General features: G+C 36.9%; 1 protein-coding gene across 1 annotated transcript in view; it reads left to right on the forward strand.

The window, feature by feature from the left end:
• Nucleotides 1-23,245, forward strand: part of PTPRD (protein tyrosine phosphatase receptor type D) — a 397,884-nt gene that overhangs the window by 90,015 nt on the left and 284,624 nt on the right. The window contains exons 2-3 of the mRNA XM_057723096.1: nt 5,410-5,555; nt 8,970-9,111. Of these exons, the coding sequence (XP_057579079.1) occupies nt 5,410-5,555; nt 8,970-9,111 (288 nt within the window). The remainder of the gene's footprint in view (nt 1-5,409; nt 5,556-8,969; nt 9,112-23,245) is intronic.

Genomic DNA, 23,245 nt, shown 5'->3' on the forward strand with positions numbered 1-23,245 from the left:
AGAAAACATCATAGGTGTCTCAGAAATAGTCTGACTTTGAAGGTCCATCCCGGCCATGGATGTCAGGGCTGACTCTGTTCCGATTCCATGTGATGGGATAGATGTCCCCACAGGCCCAGTTTTATGTAGAACGTCTGCTATAGAAACCAGTCCAGCCTGGTGTCTTGTGCCAGGATTCCAGCCCTCTGTTCAATTATACATCAACTCTGGGACCTCCCCCACTTCCCTTGTCATGAGCCTGTGCAGTTGAACTGCTCTCGTGGGCACACTTTCCTACCTACCCCAGTGAATCATAACAGAAAATCCATCATCCACATAAACTTTGGCCATTTTCTAGGTTTGGGACAGTGGCAGTAGAGTGTGTGGTGGCTAGACAGGAATGTAAACCCTGTGACAATGGCCCTTCTCCCCCTAAACCTTCAGACCTGGCCATGGCCCTTAGCGTCACCCCCGATTCACTTCCTATGCTCTGCTTTTCTCACCTCCCTCCAGATCCCTGTTCCTGAGCTTCCCTTCAGAGCCCTCACCCTGATTCTTCCAGAAAACATAAATTCTACAGACACCTTTTAGGGAGGAAGCAGATTCCTAAAGACAGGAACTACCTATATATTTTTACTGCATATTTCCTCATCTTCTTTCTCAGTATCGTTTAATAACATTGCTAACCTGCCCCTTTCAAGATTTTAAGTACATTATTATGACAAATATCCCTTTAAAATCAAAACTCTCTATTTAAGGAAATCTTAATCAGCTGAAAGAGACAAAGCCAATTAGTTACATGCTGTTAGTTTTGTTCCCCATGCGACATATTTCCTTGATGTCTGCAGAAGTGGCTTATTCATTAGAATTAAATTAGACAAATGGCACCATCATTTCGTCTCTTCACTTTTGTAGCGTGTGGTCCTTTCCACGGACCTATTTGAAGTGATTCTCAGTTGGCCAATCAACTTACCACAAACCTGAGCTGTCTTCTTAACCTTTAAGAATTTCTCATAAATCCCTTTCTTCCATGGACGTTACTAGGGCATTTCAGTGGTTCTCCCCAGTTACTGTCTAGCTCTGCTTAATGTAGTGTACTAAAGAGAGGTTTTGTCCTCGATAGAACAGTTTGTTAAGGATGGTCAAAGGCAATTTGCTGGTCTTGGTAGATTCTGTCCCCTGAATGTAATCACCTTAAGTGCTCTTTGGGCTTATCATCTTGTCTTCAGAAAGCCTAGCAACTTGAGACCTGATATGGCATCAAAATATTACAATCATTACATTAAAGGTACTTATACCTGTAATGCGCCTTGCTTATACTGTAAGAAGCAATCTGACCTCTTAGGAGGAAAACTCAACCAGCAGCCTGCAGCTCCTCTTGAGCTGTGTAGGAAATAAAACTCTACTAGATTCCTGGAGCTCCTGTCTGCTCTGTGAGTGCATCCCGAGAATGCAGTCTTTGAACAGCACGTGAGCGTGGCAGACACGTTCTAGAATATCTTCCATGCCTGTGTTCTGACTCATATGCATGTTTAGCTTCTTTATTTTCCATTTAGAAAATAGACATTCTGGGTCTAACAGTAATTTGACCTCTGCCCGGCATTAGTGTAATAGAAGGTCATACTCCTCACTTGTCAAAACCAGCTTGAGCAGAAATGCATTTTGCAAAGCGCAGTGCTGGTAGCTCTAGGTGGATAGTGATGGCACTTAGCTACAAGAATGGCAGGGTACCTATCTGAATAGCGGCGACTGTAAAGTTTTAATACCATTCTCTCCATCTTTATACTCCTGATATTTCTTTTTTTTTTTTTTAAACCAAGTCTAATATTTATGGTTTTATCTCATGGGATAATGATGGGGACTTTCATTGTTCAGACCTGAGGCTATCCTACTGTGGGACTTTGTAGTGGAAGTCTTTGTTTTATTCTTTTACATGGGTTCTCTTCTCTTTCTTCCCATCTTCAAAGTGTGACTTGACTTTGTATAGTATCCGTGACAAAAGAAGGCAGAAGACCCATTTCGTTTCTTCTGTTAAGCTGAGTTAGAGAGAAGGGGGCGTGGGTGCTCTGTGTTGTTAGACCCCTCTAGGAGTGAAGATTTTTACGTGGCTCTAGCATTTGTTGGAGTTATGTTTAGTCTTCTCTCTTTCTCATCTCTTTCCTTTGGCCATCTGCCTAGCGTTGACAGCATCACTGTTAGTGTCTGACCAGCCAAGATGATTATTTATGCAACAAACATGTTTACCGAAAGGATCTTACTATATTATCTAGAATCTTAACCTTGTATCATAGAGTAATGGCATTTATCCTTTCCATAGTTTGGACTTGGTGGACGAATGTAGAAGAATTGACATCAGATCCCATAAGAAAGTCATGATTTTCTTGTCTGTGAAGGCTAATGTTTTTTATGTTTAGAAAAAATTAAAAAATTAAAAAAAAACTGTGTACAAATATATGATATGTCTTTTTTAAAAAATGTAATGTGGTCATTTTCAATTTTTGTTGCTTGCTTTTAAAGAATAAATTTAAGGATCCTACCTTTTCGGGCTGCTTTTTTGAGGAATACTGAGTCACTATAGTGGTGGTTAGTAGGATTTAGGAAAACAGTCCCAGATCTGAAAGAGATTCTAATTGGTTACTTAATAAATTTTCAATAGTTCATTAGGTTAATTCTATTACTTGACTTCATCTTCAGAAATAAAGTTCTTACAGTAGCATCCAGTGGTCCTATCTTTGGTAGATTCTTATACTTGTCAATATTTGCATGAGAAGTGTAAAATATAACCAAAAAATGAAGATAAATGAAAACCGCACCTGAACATTGGAATGATAGTTGCATCCTTTTCGAGAATATGGGAACTTGCCTCCTTTGCTTTCCATTTAGAAATAAGACTTCTAAGTTTTATATTAATTTGACTTCTTAGTGTCCCCACTCAGTATGTAGGAAGCACTTTCCTGAGTAACTGTTGCCTACTTGCAGATTGTCAGAATCCCCAAATTTCCTTCATTCTTTTGGATGAGAAATAGGATCCTATCCCTTAAAAAAAAAATCCCAGTGCAGCAAAGATGGCATCCTACCTTCTTTGTTTATCTAATTTCTGCTTAGTATACAGTCATTTTATGCAACAGCCCTACACACAACTCATACATTCTTTCGAGATATTTCAAAACAGAACTTAAATGAGAAGCTGGGTTGTTAAAATTGATTTTCCTTTAGGGTTGACAATTTTTAAGCTATGGACTTTGAAAAGTAACTAAAAATGACAGTGTTATAGCACTTAATAGAGCAATGCAATACATTTTGTTTTTCCAGGGAAACTCCCTAGGAATTTTAATTTCATGATTATAATTTCCATATTAGATGTTGACAAGTATGTGGTTATTATCAATTTGCATTGTTTGCAACAGCAGAATGAAAAACATAAAAACGTTTAATGTCTTTTTTGTTTGTGACAGAATAGAGACATCAAGGTATTGTGTTTTTTATTACGCTCACAGTTAGTCAATTTCAAATCATTTTAAACATTGCTCGTCGTTCCGGTAATCTTCTAGTTTGTGTTGCCATCCTGAGATGCTGTTGGATGTGATATGTAGCAGCTTTGTTAGAACCCGCTTTCATTCCTAGGCTTTCTGAACAAGGACCTGGGTTTTTACCAGTTCTATTATCACCAAGTTGAATTTGCTGTTGAAGTGGAGACTCATTTCCCAGCATCAGCATTGCAAAGATACCACTCTCCTCTCTTCTCTGTCTTTCCCTCATCATGGAAGTTAATATCTTAAACTTGGAAAGGATCTCTGCAAAATAATTTATTTCACATTTCATATTTTTATAGTTAAGAAACAGGAAAGTTAGGTACCCCCTCAAAATGTTACATATACAAAATGGTGGAGCTGAGAAGGAAATCGGGCTTTCTTGACTCCAGGAAAACCAAGATGAGGGTTAGGGTACATGCCATTGGGCCAGCAGGAGCATCACATGGGAAACATGAAAACAAGGCAGAGAAAACAGTGGTGATGATCAAACAGTGATGGACTTCGCTATTTTCTTCTTTCTTAGACTCTAAGGAGAGTTTTCAAAATCAGTGTTAGCTATGGTTACTTAAAACCTTGTTTCAGTGACATATATATAGCTGAAAAATGGCAGGAGAGGAGAAAATTTGTAATAGGGATAGGAAAATAGAAAATAAAACGAGAAAGTAAAATGTTTTTGAGTTTTAAAAGAATGTCCAAATATAACATAATTGTAAAAACTCAAGGACGCAAAGAAAATGTGAAGAGTAGGGAAAAAAATTAAAATACCTTCTCCCAAACCACCATCATTAATATTTTAGCATATTCTGTTGCATCATTTTGGGGGTGCCTTTTTCTTTACCTGATATGTCTTATCTATAATTTTGTGTGATGCTTTTGTGGTGTACCATTAAATCATAAGTATTTCTCATGGCAAATATAATAACTTTATAAATACAACATTTACTATATGTATGATGGTCCATCATTATGCTGTAGTTTATTTCACCATCAATTCTGATAATAATTGACATTTTGGGTACTTACAATCTTTGTAAATAAGAGATGTGGTGAATATCTTTGTCCATAAATGTTTATCTACATTTTATATAATTTTCATACAATAGATTTCTAGATTTGGAAATAGAAGATGGATAACAAGCAGGTTTTTAACAAGGAGAGTGAATGGTAGGAACATTGAAAGGAGATAGAGGACATTTCCAAAACCTCCAACTTTTAGCCTTTTGTCCTTAGGAATCTTGAAGTCTACATCTTTCTTTACAGAAATTCTTTTCTTTGCTATGACTTTGGAGGCTTGTGGAGTTAAGTTTAAAGTAAGGCAGCACGCAATATCTGGGTTAGAGTCACTTTACCATATACTCCTATTTCTGCTTCTTGCCAAACCTTCTAACTCGGAGCTATATTTCTTGTCTTTTTAAAATTTCCTAGAATTTCTCTTAAATGTCACTAATTTTAATAGCTTAGCAATGGCACTGCTGCTTTCTGGCAGTGTCCTGATAGCGGCATCAAAGCAAAGAGCTAAAATTTTACTCACTTTGATTGATGAGCTCATTTTGTTACAGAGAACAAATTGGATTTTTTTAAAATACTGGTAATAAAAATTAATGTGTGATGTTGCTTTTCGGATGTTATTGGATCTCTGCCTTAATACGGATTTCAGCAATAAATGCGCTGGCAGATAACTTGACCAGAAAGTTATCTCCCTCCCCTTTTAACTACCTTCAGAAGTAAAAGGTGCTTTCCTAATTTTGTAATCCTAGTGTATTTATATATGTGTGGAGGTATGTAGGTATGTATTGACTGAAATAGGGTTGAAGACTGTGGAGAGAGCAGTGGCAGCGGGGTAATAGTCTGCTTCAGTTCTCCATCTAATTGTGATGTTTATTTCTTTTTATTTCAGCACCTCCAAGGTTTACACGAACTCCCGTTGACCAGACAGGGGTCTCTGGCGGAGTTGCCTCTTTCATTTGCCAAGCTACAGGAGACCCAAGACCGAAAATTGTCTGGAACAAAAAAGGAAAGAAAGTCAGCAATCAGAGATTTGAGGTATTAGGTCCATTGTTCTGTTTCTCTGGGGGAAGAATGTAACTGCTGAATTTTTGGTTTGTATGTTACTTGCTTGTTTTTCTCTGATATAAGGTGTTGTATCCACTGAGATATGGTATTCTTTATGTTGTATGTGATGGAAAACTTCACTCTTGATGACTTCATTTTTTTTAAAAGGGAATTTGGAGGTTCAGATATCTGACTTTTGTCCTACTTGTACCAAGGCTCAAATAGCGTTCTTAGCATCCATCTACAACCTCATCCTCAGACTGCTTCCCCTTAAGATGGCAAGATTCAGTCTCATATCCTCCCACATCCAAGACTGGAAGATGAGTGAGAGCTTCCTGTGCTGTTGGCTCTTATTGAGTTACATGTTCATCCCTGAACCAATCTGTGTGGACATCTGGATGGTACAGGCTAATTCACTTATGTTAATCAGAATATACCTCAGTTACTGGGAATTAGATCAGTTCCATCTAACCCCATGGCTTGGGATGAGGGAGCAATGTTTTCCCAAAGGAAGTTCAAGTTCCTATTATGTGGAAGAAGGGGGATGGTTACTGGGCAGCAAATTTAGTTGTCCACTGTACTTCAAACCTGTGTTTTACAGGTAGCATGGACTAGAAAGAGAACTTTGCTCCAGTGTGTTAGTGTAAAGAACTGCTCTGAAAGAAACATACTCAACCAGGTTGATAGTTGATAAACCTACTGAAGAAATCTATTTTCTTTATTTAAGAAAGCTCAGTGCATTGAAGATGATGAAACATAATTCATATATTATTTTGGGTGTTTTTAAGGAGCCTCTTGTTTATAAATTTGCTTATTCTGAAAGAGAAAAATAGGCGATATGCTATGCAGAGAAGAATTTGAAGAAGCACACAATATCATGTCTGTATTTTAAGATATGAAGAGGATAGATTGATTTTTAGAAGGTACTCAGACCTCCAAACTGACCCAAAATGTAAAACTCACCTCCTTTTACCTGAGTTTCTGATCTGCTTTATAGCCTAATTTACAGTTTAGCAAATTAAAACAATTCCCAGTTAAAAGAAACATAGCAACCACAAAATTCAGAACATTGTGAATTTACTCATTTTTTTTTTTTTTACCAGTTCTCACAGAGCAGTAACTGGACCACATACATAAAGGGCCTAATTAATTACACTGGTAAAAATTGAAATCTGGACTATAATTTACAAATGATAAATTTAAAATTATGTTTTCTTGAACATCAAATAGCCACAGTGATTTAAACATAAACAAAAAGAATATCTTAAATAATCTTTCAGAAATATTTCCTGCATCGTTGGAGAAAATGATGTGTGTGTGATATTTGGTGCACATATACATTTTAGTTTAAATGAAATTGAATTTTTTGTCAAAGAGAAGTTTGACATCATGCTTGCTAGTGATGATGGCTTCTTGACAAACTCTAGTAACAAAGTTTAAATTGTAATAGTAAACATTGCAAAGCATGAGCTCTGCTCAGTAGTAATTCCTAATGAGCGTCATATAAACACATCCAGAAAAAATTATTTTAACACAAAGCAGCTGCATCAAATAGTATTGAGCTTTGGGCTGTGAATTTTTAATATCTGTAACAGCATATTGTATTTTTTGGTTTCACTAGTTTCTAAAGCTCGTGAGAGTGTAAGACTGATTTTGCTCCCTCTTCTATCTCCAGTGGCAAGTACAGTGTCTGGCTTAGAGTAGGTATATAATTAATGCTGGGTGTTAAATAGGGGTTTCAAATGGGAAATTACAGCATTAGCATCTAATGTGAATATTGTTTGTTTGTGGAAGAGAATAGGCCTAAACCTAGGAAAGAGTTTAGAAATATAAACATGCAATGATATGTAACAATTAATCAGAAGTTAAGAGAGTAGATCCTAAGAGTTCTCATTATAAGGAGAAAAACGTTTCTGCTTTACTGTATGTATATGAGATGATGGATGTTAGCTAAAACCTACTGTAGTAATCAGTTCACAATATTTATAAATCAGACCATCATGCTGTATACCTTAAACCTTATACCGTGATGCATGTCAATTATTTCTCAGCAAAACTGAAAAAAATCAAAATTTAAATTAGTATTAAAAATGTTTAAACCTTTCTCTACATTAAGCCATAGGATGCTCAAATATGTGTGTGTGTGTATATATATAGATATATATATATAATACCATATTTGACAAAGATTCCAATAACTATGAAACTTTATTCTCCCAAGATGCATAGTAGATCCATTCTAGAGTGTGTGATATTTTTAATAGAGTTGAAAATAAATTGTGGTGCATTGAGAAGTGGGACATTTTGGCTATTTCTGTGAATTTAGAACATAAATGGAATGCGGAAGGGACTTGAAGTGGACATATTTTAAAAACATTCAATCTCTTTTTTCCATATGTTGACACCTATACACAAAATCTGGGATTGAGCATCTTGTAAATATATTTATAAGGCATTCTTAATTTATTCACAATTTAAGCACGTGGATATATTCATAGGGAAATGCAAAAAAGAAATCACAGCGTCTCAGTGAACAGCTGAAAAAACACAGCGTAGTTACAGAAGAGACGGGTAGCAGACTACAGTTTTATATACATATTTACCAATATCATCATCGTCGTTTTTTAAAAGTGCTACTTGAATGAGGTGACAAATACCTAGGATTGCTTAACTGTTTCAGAGTAGAGTCCATAATAATGGTGAATTCAGGCTTACTGTTTAGGACATTAATTTTCTGCCTGGTGAAGCAAGCCTCCATTTTACAGCAAGCATGCCCTAAAAATGCAGAAAATGCTAAGCTAGAACAAATACTGGAATGATTTATGGCAAAATTAATGCATGCCATCAGTCTCTTGGGCAGTGAAAGCCGTCTCATTGGCTGCCTAAGTACTAGATTTATGCAGTTCCTCTTCATGGTTCGCTCATCTGTACTGTTCAGGATGAGACATTTTAGACCAGAAGAGCTATCAGTGGTGGCATGCATTATTTCTTCACCTCACAGTCCAATTACTGAATGGATCCACATGTGCATATGTGCTGGTGGAGAAAGAATAACTTAAGAAGTGTATCCATCATAGCAGCAAGTCTCTTGCCAAATTAATAGCAAGGTCACGTTGCCCTAGATACATACACTGGAATATTTTCATGAGTCAACCCTGGGTAGTTTTCTGTAGAGACAAGAGATCTACATTTTTGCATATGTGGTTTCATGTCTTTCCGTTGTTCAGTATAGGATTCAGCACGTTAGACCAATTATTCTGTTTCATCACTGTATCAAAATTCAGTCTCAGAATGCTCCTGCGTGTGTTCTGAGCCTAATGCCTGGTGCACCACTGCATTCAGAGGTTTAGTTGAGAGACAGATGATAGTAACAACACCTGTGACAGCTGTTGTTTCCTCTAATAGGTAATAGAGTTTGACGATGGATCTGGATCGGTTCTCAGAATCCAACCCTTACGGACTCCACGAGATGAGGCCATTTATGAATGTGTGGCCTCGAATAACGTGGGAGAAATAAGTGTATCCACCAGACTCACAGTTTTACGTGGTAAGTATTCACGTGCAAGGCTGCTGCCTGTGTCACTGTTGAAATTCTGTATCCCAGGTGTTCTTTTGTAGAGTCATTGAAAAGACTAGCATTGTCATGACACTTAAATGGGAAATGAAGTAAAATACTGATTAGGGTCAAACTTTATTTAAATAGACAATGGGTGCCTTCTCTCACTGGACTTAAAAAATGCTAGTCGGGGAGAGGAAAGAAAATCCCAAAGAAGTGCTGATTTCAAATGCTAGATGCCATATTGATTTTTGGTCAAGAACCTTGAAAGGAAGCAGGGTATGCTACTGTTTGGCATGTTAGCTTCACTTGTGTGTGGATTTTTCATATCTAGGTCAGCAACTACTTTTTGCAGATCACCAAAGCTGACATTGATGTTTGCAAAATTAAAGGGAATATCATCTACCCAAAGATGAGTTCTTATTAAGCAGAGGAATCAGGAACAAGAAAGGCACCTTTCTTCTTTATGCCAAAAAAAGTGGGTTTTTTTCCCCAGGCTTTTATATTTCTTGAACTAACATCTGTTGATGGAAAGTGATGGGAAACAGTGTGTCCCCTTCTGTGTTTCCAGCTATGTGGCTTATGCAGTTTGCCCAAAGCATGGGCTGGCTTGCCAAATCTGTAGTACAGTGTGTCTACTTCCAAGATTTCCTTTAGAATGACAGTGGTAGCGAATAAAGGCTAGTGATTAATAATACTCTGTTGTATTATATATATAATTCAGTCTTTTGTGTAGAGGTAAGAATATTGCCTAATTTGGCTTGCGTCGTAGTTGGCATTTCCTGACTAACCCTTCTGTGCCTTTGTTTCTTTCTCATACACATTTGCATTTTTTGTTTTGTATTGCTTTGAACTTCACTTTGCTTGATTCCACAACTTAGTAGAGTAGCCTTTCTTCAGATGAAGGGAATTAGAAAGAAGAGATGATAATTGAATAATCTTAGAAGAACATATGAAGATTAAGAACATTTCTCCTCCATTCCATTTCCTCCTCTTTGAGGGAGTTTTTTTTTTCTTTTTGGTATGTTTTACATAATCAAAAACATTTTCTTTTTGATCTATTTAGTACCGGAATTAATCAGTCAACTTGAAAAGTCTAGAAGATTTACATATACATCCTAAAATGTGTTTTAAGTAATATAAAATCTTACTAAGTTTAGGGGAAATATTAACCAATTGGATATAGATCTTTTAATTGCATGTAACAGAATACTGCTTAAAAACAAATGAGTCAGATTTGAGCTACATTTCTGGCCATTATGATGAGCTATGTTCATACAGAAAGTTCTTCATCCCTCTATAAACATAGAGGGATGTTGATAAAATATTTGAAAATAAAATTAAATGCATGGTTAGGTTTACAAACAAGAAAGAAATTTCTGGGTGCTAAAAACAGAGAGCCTACAGGTAACAGACAGTTTGTAAACTTATAAACCAAGATAATAACCGAATGGACTGTATGATTTAGGGCTGGAGTTTTAACTCTCCAGCAGGACACAGGCCTGTATAAAAGAAGACAGAAGTAAGAGGAACTAGATCAGCTTTCTGCATAAGGTAAGAATTCTAGCACTATTTCTGCAGTGAATACTTAGAACCCAGAAGCTAACATAAAAGCTGGTCCGAAACGGTGAATCCCATGGAGTGTGGAATAGGCAGCCATGTAAGGAGTCACCCCACAGAGGCGCCACCACAGGCCAGGCCGTACAACCCCAGATAAGGTCCTTTATTCCTAGATGGGCTCATAGGTACCAATTCTACAGCATGAAAGCCAGTTCCAACTCATGAGGGACAGGAAGTCCAATCAGCTAGAGTAGAAATCATAGTCTGTGAACTGTAGATAATTGAACTGTATGAATGGATTTTAAAAGAAATGAATTTTAAATATTTGTAAAGGTAAAGAAAGGAGTAAAATCTGTTAGGTAGCAATAAGACTTTAGGAAAAAAAAGAGCAGTTAGGAGTTAGAAGTCAGATTTTGGAGCTGAAAGGAACCTTGGAGACTATGTTTATATATACTATAATATGTGCTAAAAAGATGTACATGTGTGGATATGCGTGTATATGTTCACATAAACAGAGAGAAGATCTGAAGATTGTTGAATAATTTTGGGGGGTGTTCATATAGAAAGCAGAATCAAACTGATTCATTGGTCTTTTAAAATTTTAATCTTTGCTTATTCACATAGTTTATAACTAATGCTATTATGTAGAAAATGTATTACAAAGATGCAATCAAGTAAAATTTATCAGAAATTATTTTGGGTGTTTTCGCCTTCTGAGTTCCCTGAACAAACCCCTTAAAAGGAAACAATGACAGTCATTTGGCTTGACTTAATCTTTATGCATTTGACGAAGACATTAACAAGACGTTGGAGGAAAATATCACTTTACATAGACATTCATATGGATTTATGTTTTCCTGCCTCCCAGCTGGCTGGGGTCCTCCCATCTCATCTGCTTTTATCCAACTAGCTACCATATAAAACAATGCAAATACATTTGAAATTTTGAATACGGTTTTGACTTTATATGTCAATATCAGTCATATATAAGTACATTTGTATGAAAATTTATGCTTCTAGTAAAGTACTTAAACCTTATTTTTTTAAGACTGTGTAGCAATTTTGGAAATGTTTCATGAGAAAAACTCAAAGGTATTTTGGATAATGAAAAAGTAGTCTAAACATAACCTTAAAATAGAATGTTTTTGCATATCCTTATATGATGAAATAAGTGGAGTGGAGGATTAATTTTGTTTCCTAGAGTTACCTCTTTGTTTAAAATTTCTAAGTAACTGTTGGTAATCCTATTAGTAATAGTCTTTGAAAATATTCCAGTAGTAGACGGACATTTCTAGACTATGAATGTTGCGAGCAGTTAACTAGATGAATGTGAAGAGTTTCATTCCATAGTTGATGGGCTTTGTGCCCATTTTAAGTTCACTTTTTGTTGCAAATCACACTGGCAGATTCTCAAGCTCTCTGCGTCACAGTAGATGGAAAATACGTTGCACTTTTCATCCACTACCCCTCGTCAAATGCCCATTTTGTCCACACGAGTCATTTACTTTTTACCCACTTTGCTGACAGTGCCAAAAATGTGCCAGCTGTCGTGATGGGTTTTGTCTAAGTGACTGGATGGAGATCAGTAGTTTATTTCACACAGGCTACTAGAGGACCTAATTAATTGGAGATTTAATCATCTGACCTGTAGAGCTAATGCAGAAGACATTGAAATAATACTCTGACCACCCATGTGCATTGAAGGGAGCGTTTCAGGGAAAACTTTCCCTGCATAGCTCATTTCAAATTACCCTCACTCTGAAAAACTGTTTTCGTAAGGAAGGATAACCAGAAGCTGGGGGTGAACGTGCCCTGGAATGAGATATTAGAGCAATTACCATTTGTACGCTGTAGACCGCAGTTCATAGAAGAAGTAGTGGGAGAAGGGGGGTTGAATGTACTGTTTATGGCCTCCAGGTCATTAAAAATTTTTTTTGGTTGCCCTGCCTGTGAAAACACAAGCAAATACCAGCTCCCTAGTCCTACAGCACTTTAGGGGGCTGAGCATAGTTGTCAAACACATGGTTCCCTCCTACGTAGAACTTTCAGTGAAGTTCTCTATGGGGTTATTGAGGGCTGAGTCTTACCTAATTGTGAGATTCTGCTGAGGGCTTTGGATCTGATATTAGGCTTCCAGTGAAGGGCAAAGTATAGGACCAGAGACGGTGTTTTAAGAAGAACAACTGTCATCCAGATGGAATTGGTTCTTTATGAATCGTTGCCTCACTGGCCATAATTTCTTCCTGCCTGAAGATATCAGGAGGAAAACTTGTAATGTGAAGTTATATAATGATAACAGGGGATGAAAATGTTCTTTCTGGGAAAATGAGACATCACCATCCATAGACTTTTCTTTCCTGTAAGAGTCCAGGAGCATCCTCCTGTTTTAGGCAAGTAGAAGGACGTCAAGAATCCTTTTTTCTTGCTCACATGATTCCCCTTCTTTAAGAGAAAGTTCTAGAAAAATTTAGTCAACTTTGTCTCTGATAGTCTGACTAAATGTCATGTTTCTTGAATTTACATTTCTTTTTAGGTAGTAATCAGAAAATACACATTTTGTTGTCATCCAGAATAGCATATACCATGGCATTTTTCTGAGTTTAGTGGATTATTTTCTGAGCCTTGCCCATTCTGAAATAGCACTGCTCCCCAAACCAGCACCAGCAATTCCACAGCAAGACAGGATATGATATATATACCATCATTGCTGTTATCTCCTAGCTTGTTCCTAGAGCAAACACAAAGTAAAATTATTGTCTGCAGAAGTTACCTGACCAAATATGAGACAATTGAATTGCCTAGTTTTACAGGTATATTTTGTGAAATGACACTTACATTTGAGGATCTAGTCTACATAAATGCATCGTAGTTTATGAATAATGACAAATAAGACAATATGCAGAGTCCTCAAGTCCAGGTCTCAAGTAATTTGAGTTCCAACTCTGGCTGTGTCCCAAAATAGCTGTGACATCTTGAACAAGTCTGTTAACTTCCCTGTTCTTTTACTTATTTATTTATCTTGGCGCCATGTGCACAGGGAAGGCATTGGATTGGTGATCAGTCAGATCCCTGCTCTCTGGCTTTCTGTGATTCAGTGACATGCCTATTTCAGCAAGTCAGTTCTTGCAAGATGAAAAAAATATGCTCCCTGAAGGTGACTGTTACTGATATAGTAAAACACACAGTGAGCAGTTGGATGAGACAGAAAAGGCATTTCATTGGGAAATGGAGAGAAATGTTTGCATAATATGTCTGTTTCAAAAAAAATGTAAGCCATTATAACAGTTGTTTAAAAAAAAAGAAAAAACAAACAAAACAACTTTTACAGTCTTTCAGGGAGAAGGCAGTCAACTCTCTCCGCCATTGTGTACTACCCTGTGATCAGAATTAGCATGTTCATTACCGTCTCATTTTATTAATGCCTCTTTTTGAAGATGAACACAGTTGTCCCCGCTGTGAAAATGGTACTTTGCCGTTTATGTTATAAAGTGGTCTCGGCTGGGGATCTAGGCTAGGAACATTAAAGAACAAAGCACAGCTGCTTGACTGTCACACAAAAGGATTTTTATGAAAGACAGAAACAAAAGGAAGGCTGGCCAACACAGAACAAACTTGCTGACAATTACAGTACCGAGTGAAGGTTATTTGAAAAGGCTTATAAAATAGTTGAGGACTTGCAATAAATTGATACCAAGATGATAAAGCCTTCCTGAGTCCTGCATTTCCCTGCTAAAAAGAGGGGGTGGTGGACAGAGTCATGTAAGGAAACAGAAACTTCTGACTTTCAACAGTACTTACAAATAACTGTTCTTTACGTATCAGTATCAGTGTTGACAAAGGCAGGGGCCGATGTGAACAGTTCCATGGAGACCCTAGTGTGGAGAAACATTAAAACTGGTAACATCTTGGAGAAAATGCGTGTGTGAGCTGAGGCTATGCGTGTTTCCTCATGATCCGTCTTTTAAGGAGCTTCCTGTTAGTGACACGTGTTGCTTTCTTTGAATATCATCATGACTTGTTTTTCCCTGCTGGAGATGGGTCTTAAAAGGGCTCACAGAGAGGAGTGCACTTGTGAATTATCGCATTTAAGTGAGAACAGTTTTCTACTTTTGGCTTCAAATTATATTGTTTAAGATAATTTAAAAGTGAATATTGAGTCTCGTGAGGGTTTCCTGTTGATTGACTTGTTAACGGAGCCATGGCAGTGTGGAGCTAGGAGGGGAATTTGGTGTACAGAGCCAAACCTCCTACATTTGAGGGAAGAAACCAAGTTCCAGAGAGTTTGAAATGTTTTTTTTTTTTTTTCTCCTTGCTCATACAGCTAAGATTTCCTTTGGATTTTACCCAGTCAGAAATAATCCCTGCTTTACTATGTTGTGACAATGTATTCTAGCCCTTCAGATATGCACTTTTGATGTGTAAGACATTGTCCAGGAAGAACTAGGTTCTTCCAGCTCACCAGCCACAGACAAGCAGATGTGAACGAAAAGTGTGCTGACGTGCTATGATGTGCAAAGTGGAGAAACTCCACCTTCGTGATGCATCACGGGAGGAAGGAGGTCTCTGAGTTAAGGCTTGAAGACTATGTAGGATTTTATCAGGAAGAGCTGGTATGAGACACTGTTAGGGATAGAGAAAGCTTCATAAACCTGATTGCATAGGTAAGAAATTGCTAAATATTTGGTGGTGGGTGTGGGTGGTATATTAAGGTTCTCCAGAGAAATGGAACTAATATAAGTATATGCATATTTATACTTATTTTGTTTATATATGTAAAGAGATTTATTGTAAGGAATTGGCTCATACTGTTAAGGAGGCTGACAAGTTTCCAAGATCTTCAGGTTGAGGCCCAGGAAAGCTGATGGTATAGTTTGAAGGCTGGCAGGCTTGAGACCCAGCAAGAGCTGATTTTTCAGTTTGAGTCTGAAGGCAGGAATATGCCAGTGTCCCAGTTTGAAGGCAGTTGGGCAGGAGGAATTCTCTTATTTGGGAGAGGGTCATTCCTTTTGTTCTATTCAGGCCTTCAGCTGATTGGATGAGGTCCCCTCACATTAGGGAAGAAAATCTGCTTTACTGGGTCTTTTGATTTAAATGTTAATCTCATCTCAAAACACCCTTACAATAACCCCCAAATAAGGTTTGACCAAATGTTTGAGCATCTTGTGGCCTAGTCAATTGACACATGAAATTAACCATCACATATAAACAGTAGCAGCTCAGAATAGAGTAGAAATTAAAAGAGTAGTAGTAGAAGAAAATGAGGTTGGCACATACTTCATTGGTCAAAGAGATTAAACTACACAAGTGAGAAACCATGTGACTAAGTTAATATAGACCATTTCTATATGAGTTGAAATTTGCAGAGGTTTACTGAAATACTTAAAGTAACATATCAAACTATTCATGGTCCTTTATACACAACTGATGTTTGTACTTTGGTTGACTTTCATTGATAAAATTTGAACAGTTTTTAAAAATTCAATTTTCTGGCTTTCAAAATTAGTTTTATTTTAAGCTGCTAATTAAGATGTAGTGTTTAAAGTTGTGCATGCATAATTTATCGGGATTTAGGGCATAGATATACCGAATGCCTCATCTGGGGTTTAATTGTCAGAATCCTAATTATATATCTCCTTAGAAGAGCAAGTAACTTATCTTATTAAAAAAAAACAATGACTTGTGAATCAATGCCACATTAAGCACAACTATGATGACATACATCCTAGTATTCTTAATATATTTTATTGAAGATAGCAAGAAAATATTAAAGATTGTCTTATCTGTGATCCTTCTAAATAAGCTTGTGTTTTAATTTACATCTCTAAACTTTCCATGCCCTTCTTTTTTGTATTTTTAACCTTTATCCTCGACTTTTATACTTTACTCTTGCATTAAATATGTATATATTATTTTCACACTGGATTTTTTTAACTAATAGATTTTGGCCACAGTGTAGCCCTATTAATTTTTTTTTTCTCACATACGTGATGATGTGTGTGTTCAGGTAATAAAATTTGATCTCAGTTTGGGTTTTCCCAGAAGAGATCCTACATTTTTCAGGATGTAACACCAAAAGAGCTGTTTAAAAGAGTGAAACTGTGTATCATGAGTGAGACTAGCAAATCAGTATTACAGTTTTCAGATATGTTCTATCCTTTTAAGTTAGTACTAACACTTCTTTTTGTTTGTATATTTGTTTAATTCCATGGGTAACCACAGATCTATCATTTATCAGACAACTAGAAAAATATGATAGAAAGGTATTAGTTCATAAAAACTTCATGGCTTTTAATAAGATTGATTGTTATTTATCAATACTTATATATTGTATAGTTAAACCAAAAATCCTGTTTGGGAAATGTATTTGCATATATATGTATTGCATGTATAAATATATATGTATATATGTGTGTATATATATGTGTTTTATACATGCAGTGTATACAGTGTGATGTGTGTGTATATGACCAGTTTGCTTCATAGCACTTTGCACTATGTGAAATTATATTCTTTATTTCTTGAAACTTTTATTTTATGTGCCCCTCCCCTCCTTGCATATAAGCTCCATTATCTTTTGCTCTGGCCTAGAAATGTTCTTTGCATTTACTGGGCACCCAACAGATACTTGTGGAAAGAATGTATACACATAAAGAGGGGTATATAGATATGGTTATGAAAACACATGCAGTGTATTGAGACCATTTGAGCAGGAATTAATCGCACTTTACATACAATGGACGAAAGTGATCGTTATTTCATTAGTCATTGCAAATGGGGAGTGTGATTGAGAACCAGAAAAACAAGGCGAATAGAATGAGCGCTACGCAGAGAGGCAGTGAAACAGAGGGAACCACATGGAAAGAACATGTTCTTTGTGGCTAGATAGACATAGGTTCATTTCAGTAGTCCACTGTTTCTGACCTGTATGGGTTTAGACACATTACTTATGTCTAAACTTGAAGCTCCTTATCTTTAGATGTGGCACAGTGACTCACACATAAAAGTTGCTTCCTTTTCTCATTATCCCTTTGAAGCTGAGCTCTTTGGTTTGGCCCTGTTGTCCATTGCTGAATCCTCAGCATCTAGAATAGCGCCTGGCTATGGTGATGGGAGAGAGGGTAGGATTGACAATTCTGGAAAAGAAGTTTTCTGTGCCTTATAAAACATTGCTTAGTCCAAAGGACTGAAAATCAGCTTTTCACATGGAAATAAGGTAATATGAGAGTCTGAAAATATACATGTATTACCAAGTTATTTGGAACAACTAAAGATCATTTATTGGTACAGTCCTCTCTATTATGCAATATCTAAGAATTTTAACTTCTTTCTTTCCCCTCGTACGTTTGTGCTTAATGTTGTGTTAACACATGTTCCCATAGTCTTCAGAATTCTTGTACATCAGGACCCGATAGTCAATTGCTTCGACTGCTTAGGTCAAATTAGGGTCATACTTAAAATAGGATTTCTGTTCTGTTACATCTGGACTATCCCAGGTCACAGAATAGATAAAAACCATTAATTTTTTTAAGATCTATGAAAATGCAGCATTATTAGCTATATATTTTAGAAGAAGGGGGAAAATCTCATACATCATTTCAACATTTAAAGAAGGAATAGAAGAGGATTTTTATTTGTATTTTGTTTTTTTCTTCTATATTATTTATGCTACTGCTTTTGATGTAGGAAGTGATAAAAGGTGTGGTTACCAGTTCAGGTTCCACCAACAGACATCTGAGTTCAAATCCTGATGCCACTATTTGTTCTGTGGCTTTGCTCACATTTCTCCTAAGCGTTAGCTTCTTTATTTGTCAAGCAGAGATGATAAGAGCTTTTGCCTAAACTTGAGAGTATGACTCCAGGACATGATCTACATAAAGCTTTTGGCAAAGTGTTAGGCACTCAGTTAACGTGAGTGATTGTGGAGGATGTCGTTAGCCTCCCTAATACGGTTACTACCAGTAACATTACAATTATCAATAATTAATGTTAAATTATTTAGATTAAAGGGGACTGCCATATTTGTAACGCAGAATTTTCTGGCACAGACAGAACCATCTCTGTAAGGCTAGGGAAACACGTACTTTATAGTCATTAAGTTGTACTGCCTTGTCCACTAATAATCCTTTGGGCCAGATGCGTGAGCCACCAATTGGCTACTGTGGGTTCCACAGAGTATTTAAAATTGGAATGTCATCCTGACATAAGTGATTGGGGAGTGTACTTAAGAGAAAATGAAAGGAAGCTTTCTTTTCTCTCCGTGCTTGGACTAGAAGTGTCATGAAGGTAGGACTTTGCTCTGCTCAAGATTGAACACCCAGCACCATGCTCGACATGGTATACGTTTTCAGTAAATATTTGTTGATTGAGGGAGCAAATGACAAGTTGTTTAACAAAGGCATTTCTAAATATTTTTTCTTCTAGAACTACTTCATATCAGGTTTTATTTTTAAAGATCAAAAATAACGATACATCGCTTCCATATCTAGGATTAGCACACAATGCATGAGAAGCATTGTATTAATTCATGAATTCATTTGTTTGGTAACATGGTTCTCCCTATGCCAGGAATTGTGCCAAGTGTTGGGAATAAAAATATGGAAACGGCATTATCCCCACCTGCCTTCAAGGATGCTACAATCTCTGCTTGATAAGACACCGTAATTTTGGTCAAAATGACAAGGCAGTTATACATATATACTGTCGCTGGGCATAATGAAGTCTATTTTTAGAGGTGTGCTCACAGTACACCGGCTTACACTTTTCTAGGTTAGTACTTGTGTGAGAAGAACTAATGTCTCCTTGAGGATTCCAGCAATATGACGGTAAGATTGGTTGAAACGTAAAATGTGTTTGACGTATGAAGCCTCAACTGAAAGAAAAATGGCCTTTTTTTCCTCTGATCAGTAAAATGTTCTGAGGGAAAATTGTCTTTTATCCGTAGAAAGATTTGGGATACCCTTTCCTTGGGTTTTGAGAAAATATGATGCAATAAAAAACTTAAGTAATTACTTTCAAAGTAATATTTCCATTTGTTTCTCTTCCAACTAATAGTAAAAGGAGTTTTTATTTCTGCACCATTGTTCAAGACTGTTTTTTGCTCTGGGTGGAGATGACAAAGCGTACCTAAGTAGGAAATGATTTTAATGTATACTAATAAAATACCTTAAAACATCTTCTTCCTCAGACAGCTTCCTTAGACAAAATTGATTTCCATAATGAAATATTTATTTAAAAAAAAAAAGGAAGTTCAGGTGCTTTTATCCTTGAGGAAAATCCATTAGCGTATACTTCAAAATAGGAACATTCTTAGATCTGTTACTTTCTAAGGCCTAACAACTTGGATTAGAGCCCTGTACCCGAAAGAACCTTCTGTTTACACTTGAGTTTTATGCATGTCGTTATATCTTATGATGATAGATCTGAATTTCCAGGTATTGCCAAGCCTGTTATAAAGTGACATCAAGCACTACAGCTGACTTACTGGGAGCCCCATTAATCTTTGTTGAAGATGCATTAATAAAGTTAGCACTTACCCAGTCAACAGCAAATGGAATTCCCTCGTCTCCACTTATCAATGGCTAAATCATTGCCAAGGGGCAAGAGTTCACTCGGACTTAAATTATTCTTTGCAGTAATTTACCATAAACCAGCTACAAAATCTAAGGAGGACATTCAGTGCTGCCCAGTAGGACGGGGGTTTGGCTAATATTGTCTTAATTTCATATCAACATGTTTAAAATATGGCTCTAACTTAAAAATAAGCAAAAAAAAAAAAAGGTTGATGTGGTATGTTTTAAACAAGCCTGACCAACTATGTGCAAACAGGGTTGATTAAGCCCAGAGGCCATTCTTCTTGTGTCTTCCAGTGATGATTCCTTGGTCAAAGGCTCTGACCAAACCATCGCCATGTTCTGGTGCCGGAAAACCTACAGGGGAATGGTGGAGGGGAAGTACTCTGATGTGGAGTTGAGGTAGACACAGATTTACCCTGCAGCTAAGGAAGCTTCCCTGCCAAGGCCCTCACTCACAGGGTGCCTTCCAAAGCCCTAGGAGGGCCTAGAAATAGGTTCAGTTGATTGTATGTTTTTTTTCCTAGATTTGCAAAAGTAGCAGTTTTGCATTTGTTTTCATAAAGTAGACCTCTATAATTTCATAAGTTTCACATGTTACAGAATCTAGATCTACCACTAAGATAAAACTAAGAGAGTCATATTTGATGTCTGATTGATAAAAAGTATTAACTGTGGCTGTGAGTCTAACAGATGGGGGGGTGAATGTCTTTCCTGACTCATTCTCCATTGATCATCAGACTTAAAAGGACTTTGCCCAGTGTTTAAACTTCTGAGTCCCTAAATTTATGGAGAATATCTTAGCTTTGTTTGCTTCCTCTTCTGTTTAACATATAATGAACTTGTGGCGTAAGCACAGACTGCTCTCTCCGTAATGATGAGTGTCCGCTTCACCTAAGGATCCCTCCTCCCCACCCCACCCTGCCCCTGTTAACTGAACTTTATCTGGTTGTGTTTTTATGCCTCCATTCTGAAAGGCTAATTTTTCTTTTGCTTCTCTGTCTATCTGAACATCAACACCAACACCATCAGTGAAGCAAAATAGTCTTTTCTGCACGACACCAGTGGATTCATAATTTTTATTTTAATATAATTTAGTTATAAACTTTCGAGTTACTGTTTACTAAAATTCATCAAATGAATTTCTGAGCTTATTCTCTGTGAGTGACATGCTGTCTTCTAGGTCAAAAAGTAGACAAGGAGGAAGACAGGCGTGGTTGGGGCTGCTTCCTTAAAGAGTTTTTCTGTAAAATGAATATTTACAGGATCTTCAGATTTCTTTTCTCGCTGAGCAGACAGTACAGAACCTATTTGCATGTTCATGTTTTACAGATTTTTGGAAAAGCAAAATAAATAAGTAAATAAATAAAATTTTTAAAATTCCTGCGCAATTAAGAATCACCAAGTGTGCAGGTGAATTTTAGAATGTAAGTGTTCCCTCTGTGAGAGCCAGAGAGATTCGCAACCCTGAAAGGGAAGTCTACTCAGTACTTGAGTAACTTACTAAGAGAGGATCTGTCTGCACTGTGGAAGATCTACAAGTTCAGAGGGGCCAAAGTTCAGAAGTTGACCAAAATCTCATAGATATTAAATGCGGTTGACTACCAGGTTTTCTGACTCCACCTCCTGTGCTGTATTCCTACTTCATGTTGCCCTCTGATACTGTGTTGCAAAGGGTACAATTGAGTCAAGTGACGTGAAAGAGTAATAGGGATTGATTTTTTTTGGATCCCAAGAAGGATGGGAATTTGTGAAAAATAACAGCAGCAAGAAGAGCCACTGGGCTGGTTGTTTAGGGGCATTTTGTCGTCATCCTTGAGTTTCTCCTTAGCAAGGATACAAAGAAAGCTGTGAGAGTGTGAAAGGGTGGAATGGCATGGAATGTAAGGCACGAATGGTCTTGAAAAAGAAAATGAATTTGAAAGCATGCACGTAAGGGAAGACTTAGGAATTCTCAGAAGGCTGTTTAACAGAGTGCTTCCTAAATGTTTTTCTGATGCAAACACAGGAAGAGAGAAGGCCAATGCTAGTCATTTCAGTCGTGTTGTAACTGAGTTGAGTTAGTGTTTATGACCCCGTGACTTTCTCTTCCAGACCGCTGGCTGATGGAGATGACCAACACCCCTCACCATCAGTCTGATAATCTAACAGGAAAATAGTTCTCCTTCATTAAGAAAATTGTTCAAAGAATGTTTGATCACCATTTAGGGCTTTGTACACAGTATATTCCTATGAAAATGAACAGTCCAGAGTCAGGTTTATGTGTTCTTTTTGAATATTATCCATTACTGGAATCGCTGAGCTAATTGGAAAGTACCAAAACCTTTATATATGTGGTCTTTATTTAATCTTTATCAGAGAGTCAGCGGATCAGCTAATCTCTTTTTCAGGGTTCAAATATCACAGTATTATAGGAACATATCCCCTTTGCTATACCCCACAGAGGGTAGTTGTGTGAAGCAAGTTCGTTCATTGTCTGTCTTGAATAGCAGTTGGTGGAAGCTTAATAGGTCTTATTGTTGAGGAGGTGACTTTAAATTCTTATTTTAGGCAAAAGTATCTGCAAATTAAGACTGCAGAAAGCAGCACTGAGAAGATCAGAGTTCTACTCAGTTGGACAATTCTTCATTACACTGACAATTTAATTGGGTGTAAAAAGAAATGGCAGTTTAAAATCAAGGGCTTTAAGTGGGACAACCTACCAGTTTCAAAGTTAGTATTTAAAAAAAAAAATCAGCAAGACTCATAGAAGACAGATCTTTAGCTCTCTAGTTAGTTATTTCCTATTGAGAATGTTCTGTTCTGAAATTGCCCTATCAGATGTGCCTTTTAATGGCAACTTTTGCAAAAGAGTCTAAAAATGAAGAGAAGAAACTGAATTTACCCTTTTACGCATGTGGATAGATACACACAGAAATACCTGTTTTTATAAAAATTTATTCACTCAGTTTTATTGTTTCAGTGCTTCAGTGACTGTCTGTTGTTCTAATTGAAAC

The sequence above is a fragment of the Hippopotamus amphibius genome, chromosome 2 (genome assembly GCF_030028045.1).
Source record: "Hippopotamus amphibius kiboko isolate mHipAmp2 chromosome 2, mHipAmp2.hap2, whole genome shotgun sequence".
NCBI lineage: Eukaryota > Metazoa > Chordata > Mammalia > Artiodactyla > Hippopotamidae > Hippopotamus > Hippopotamus amphibius.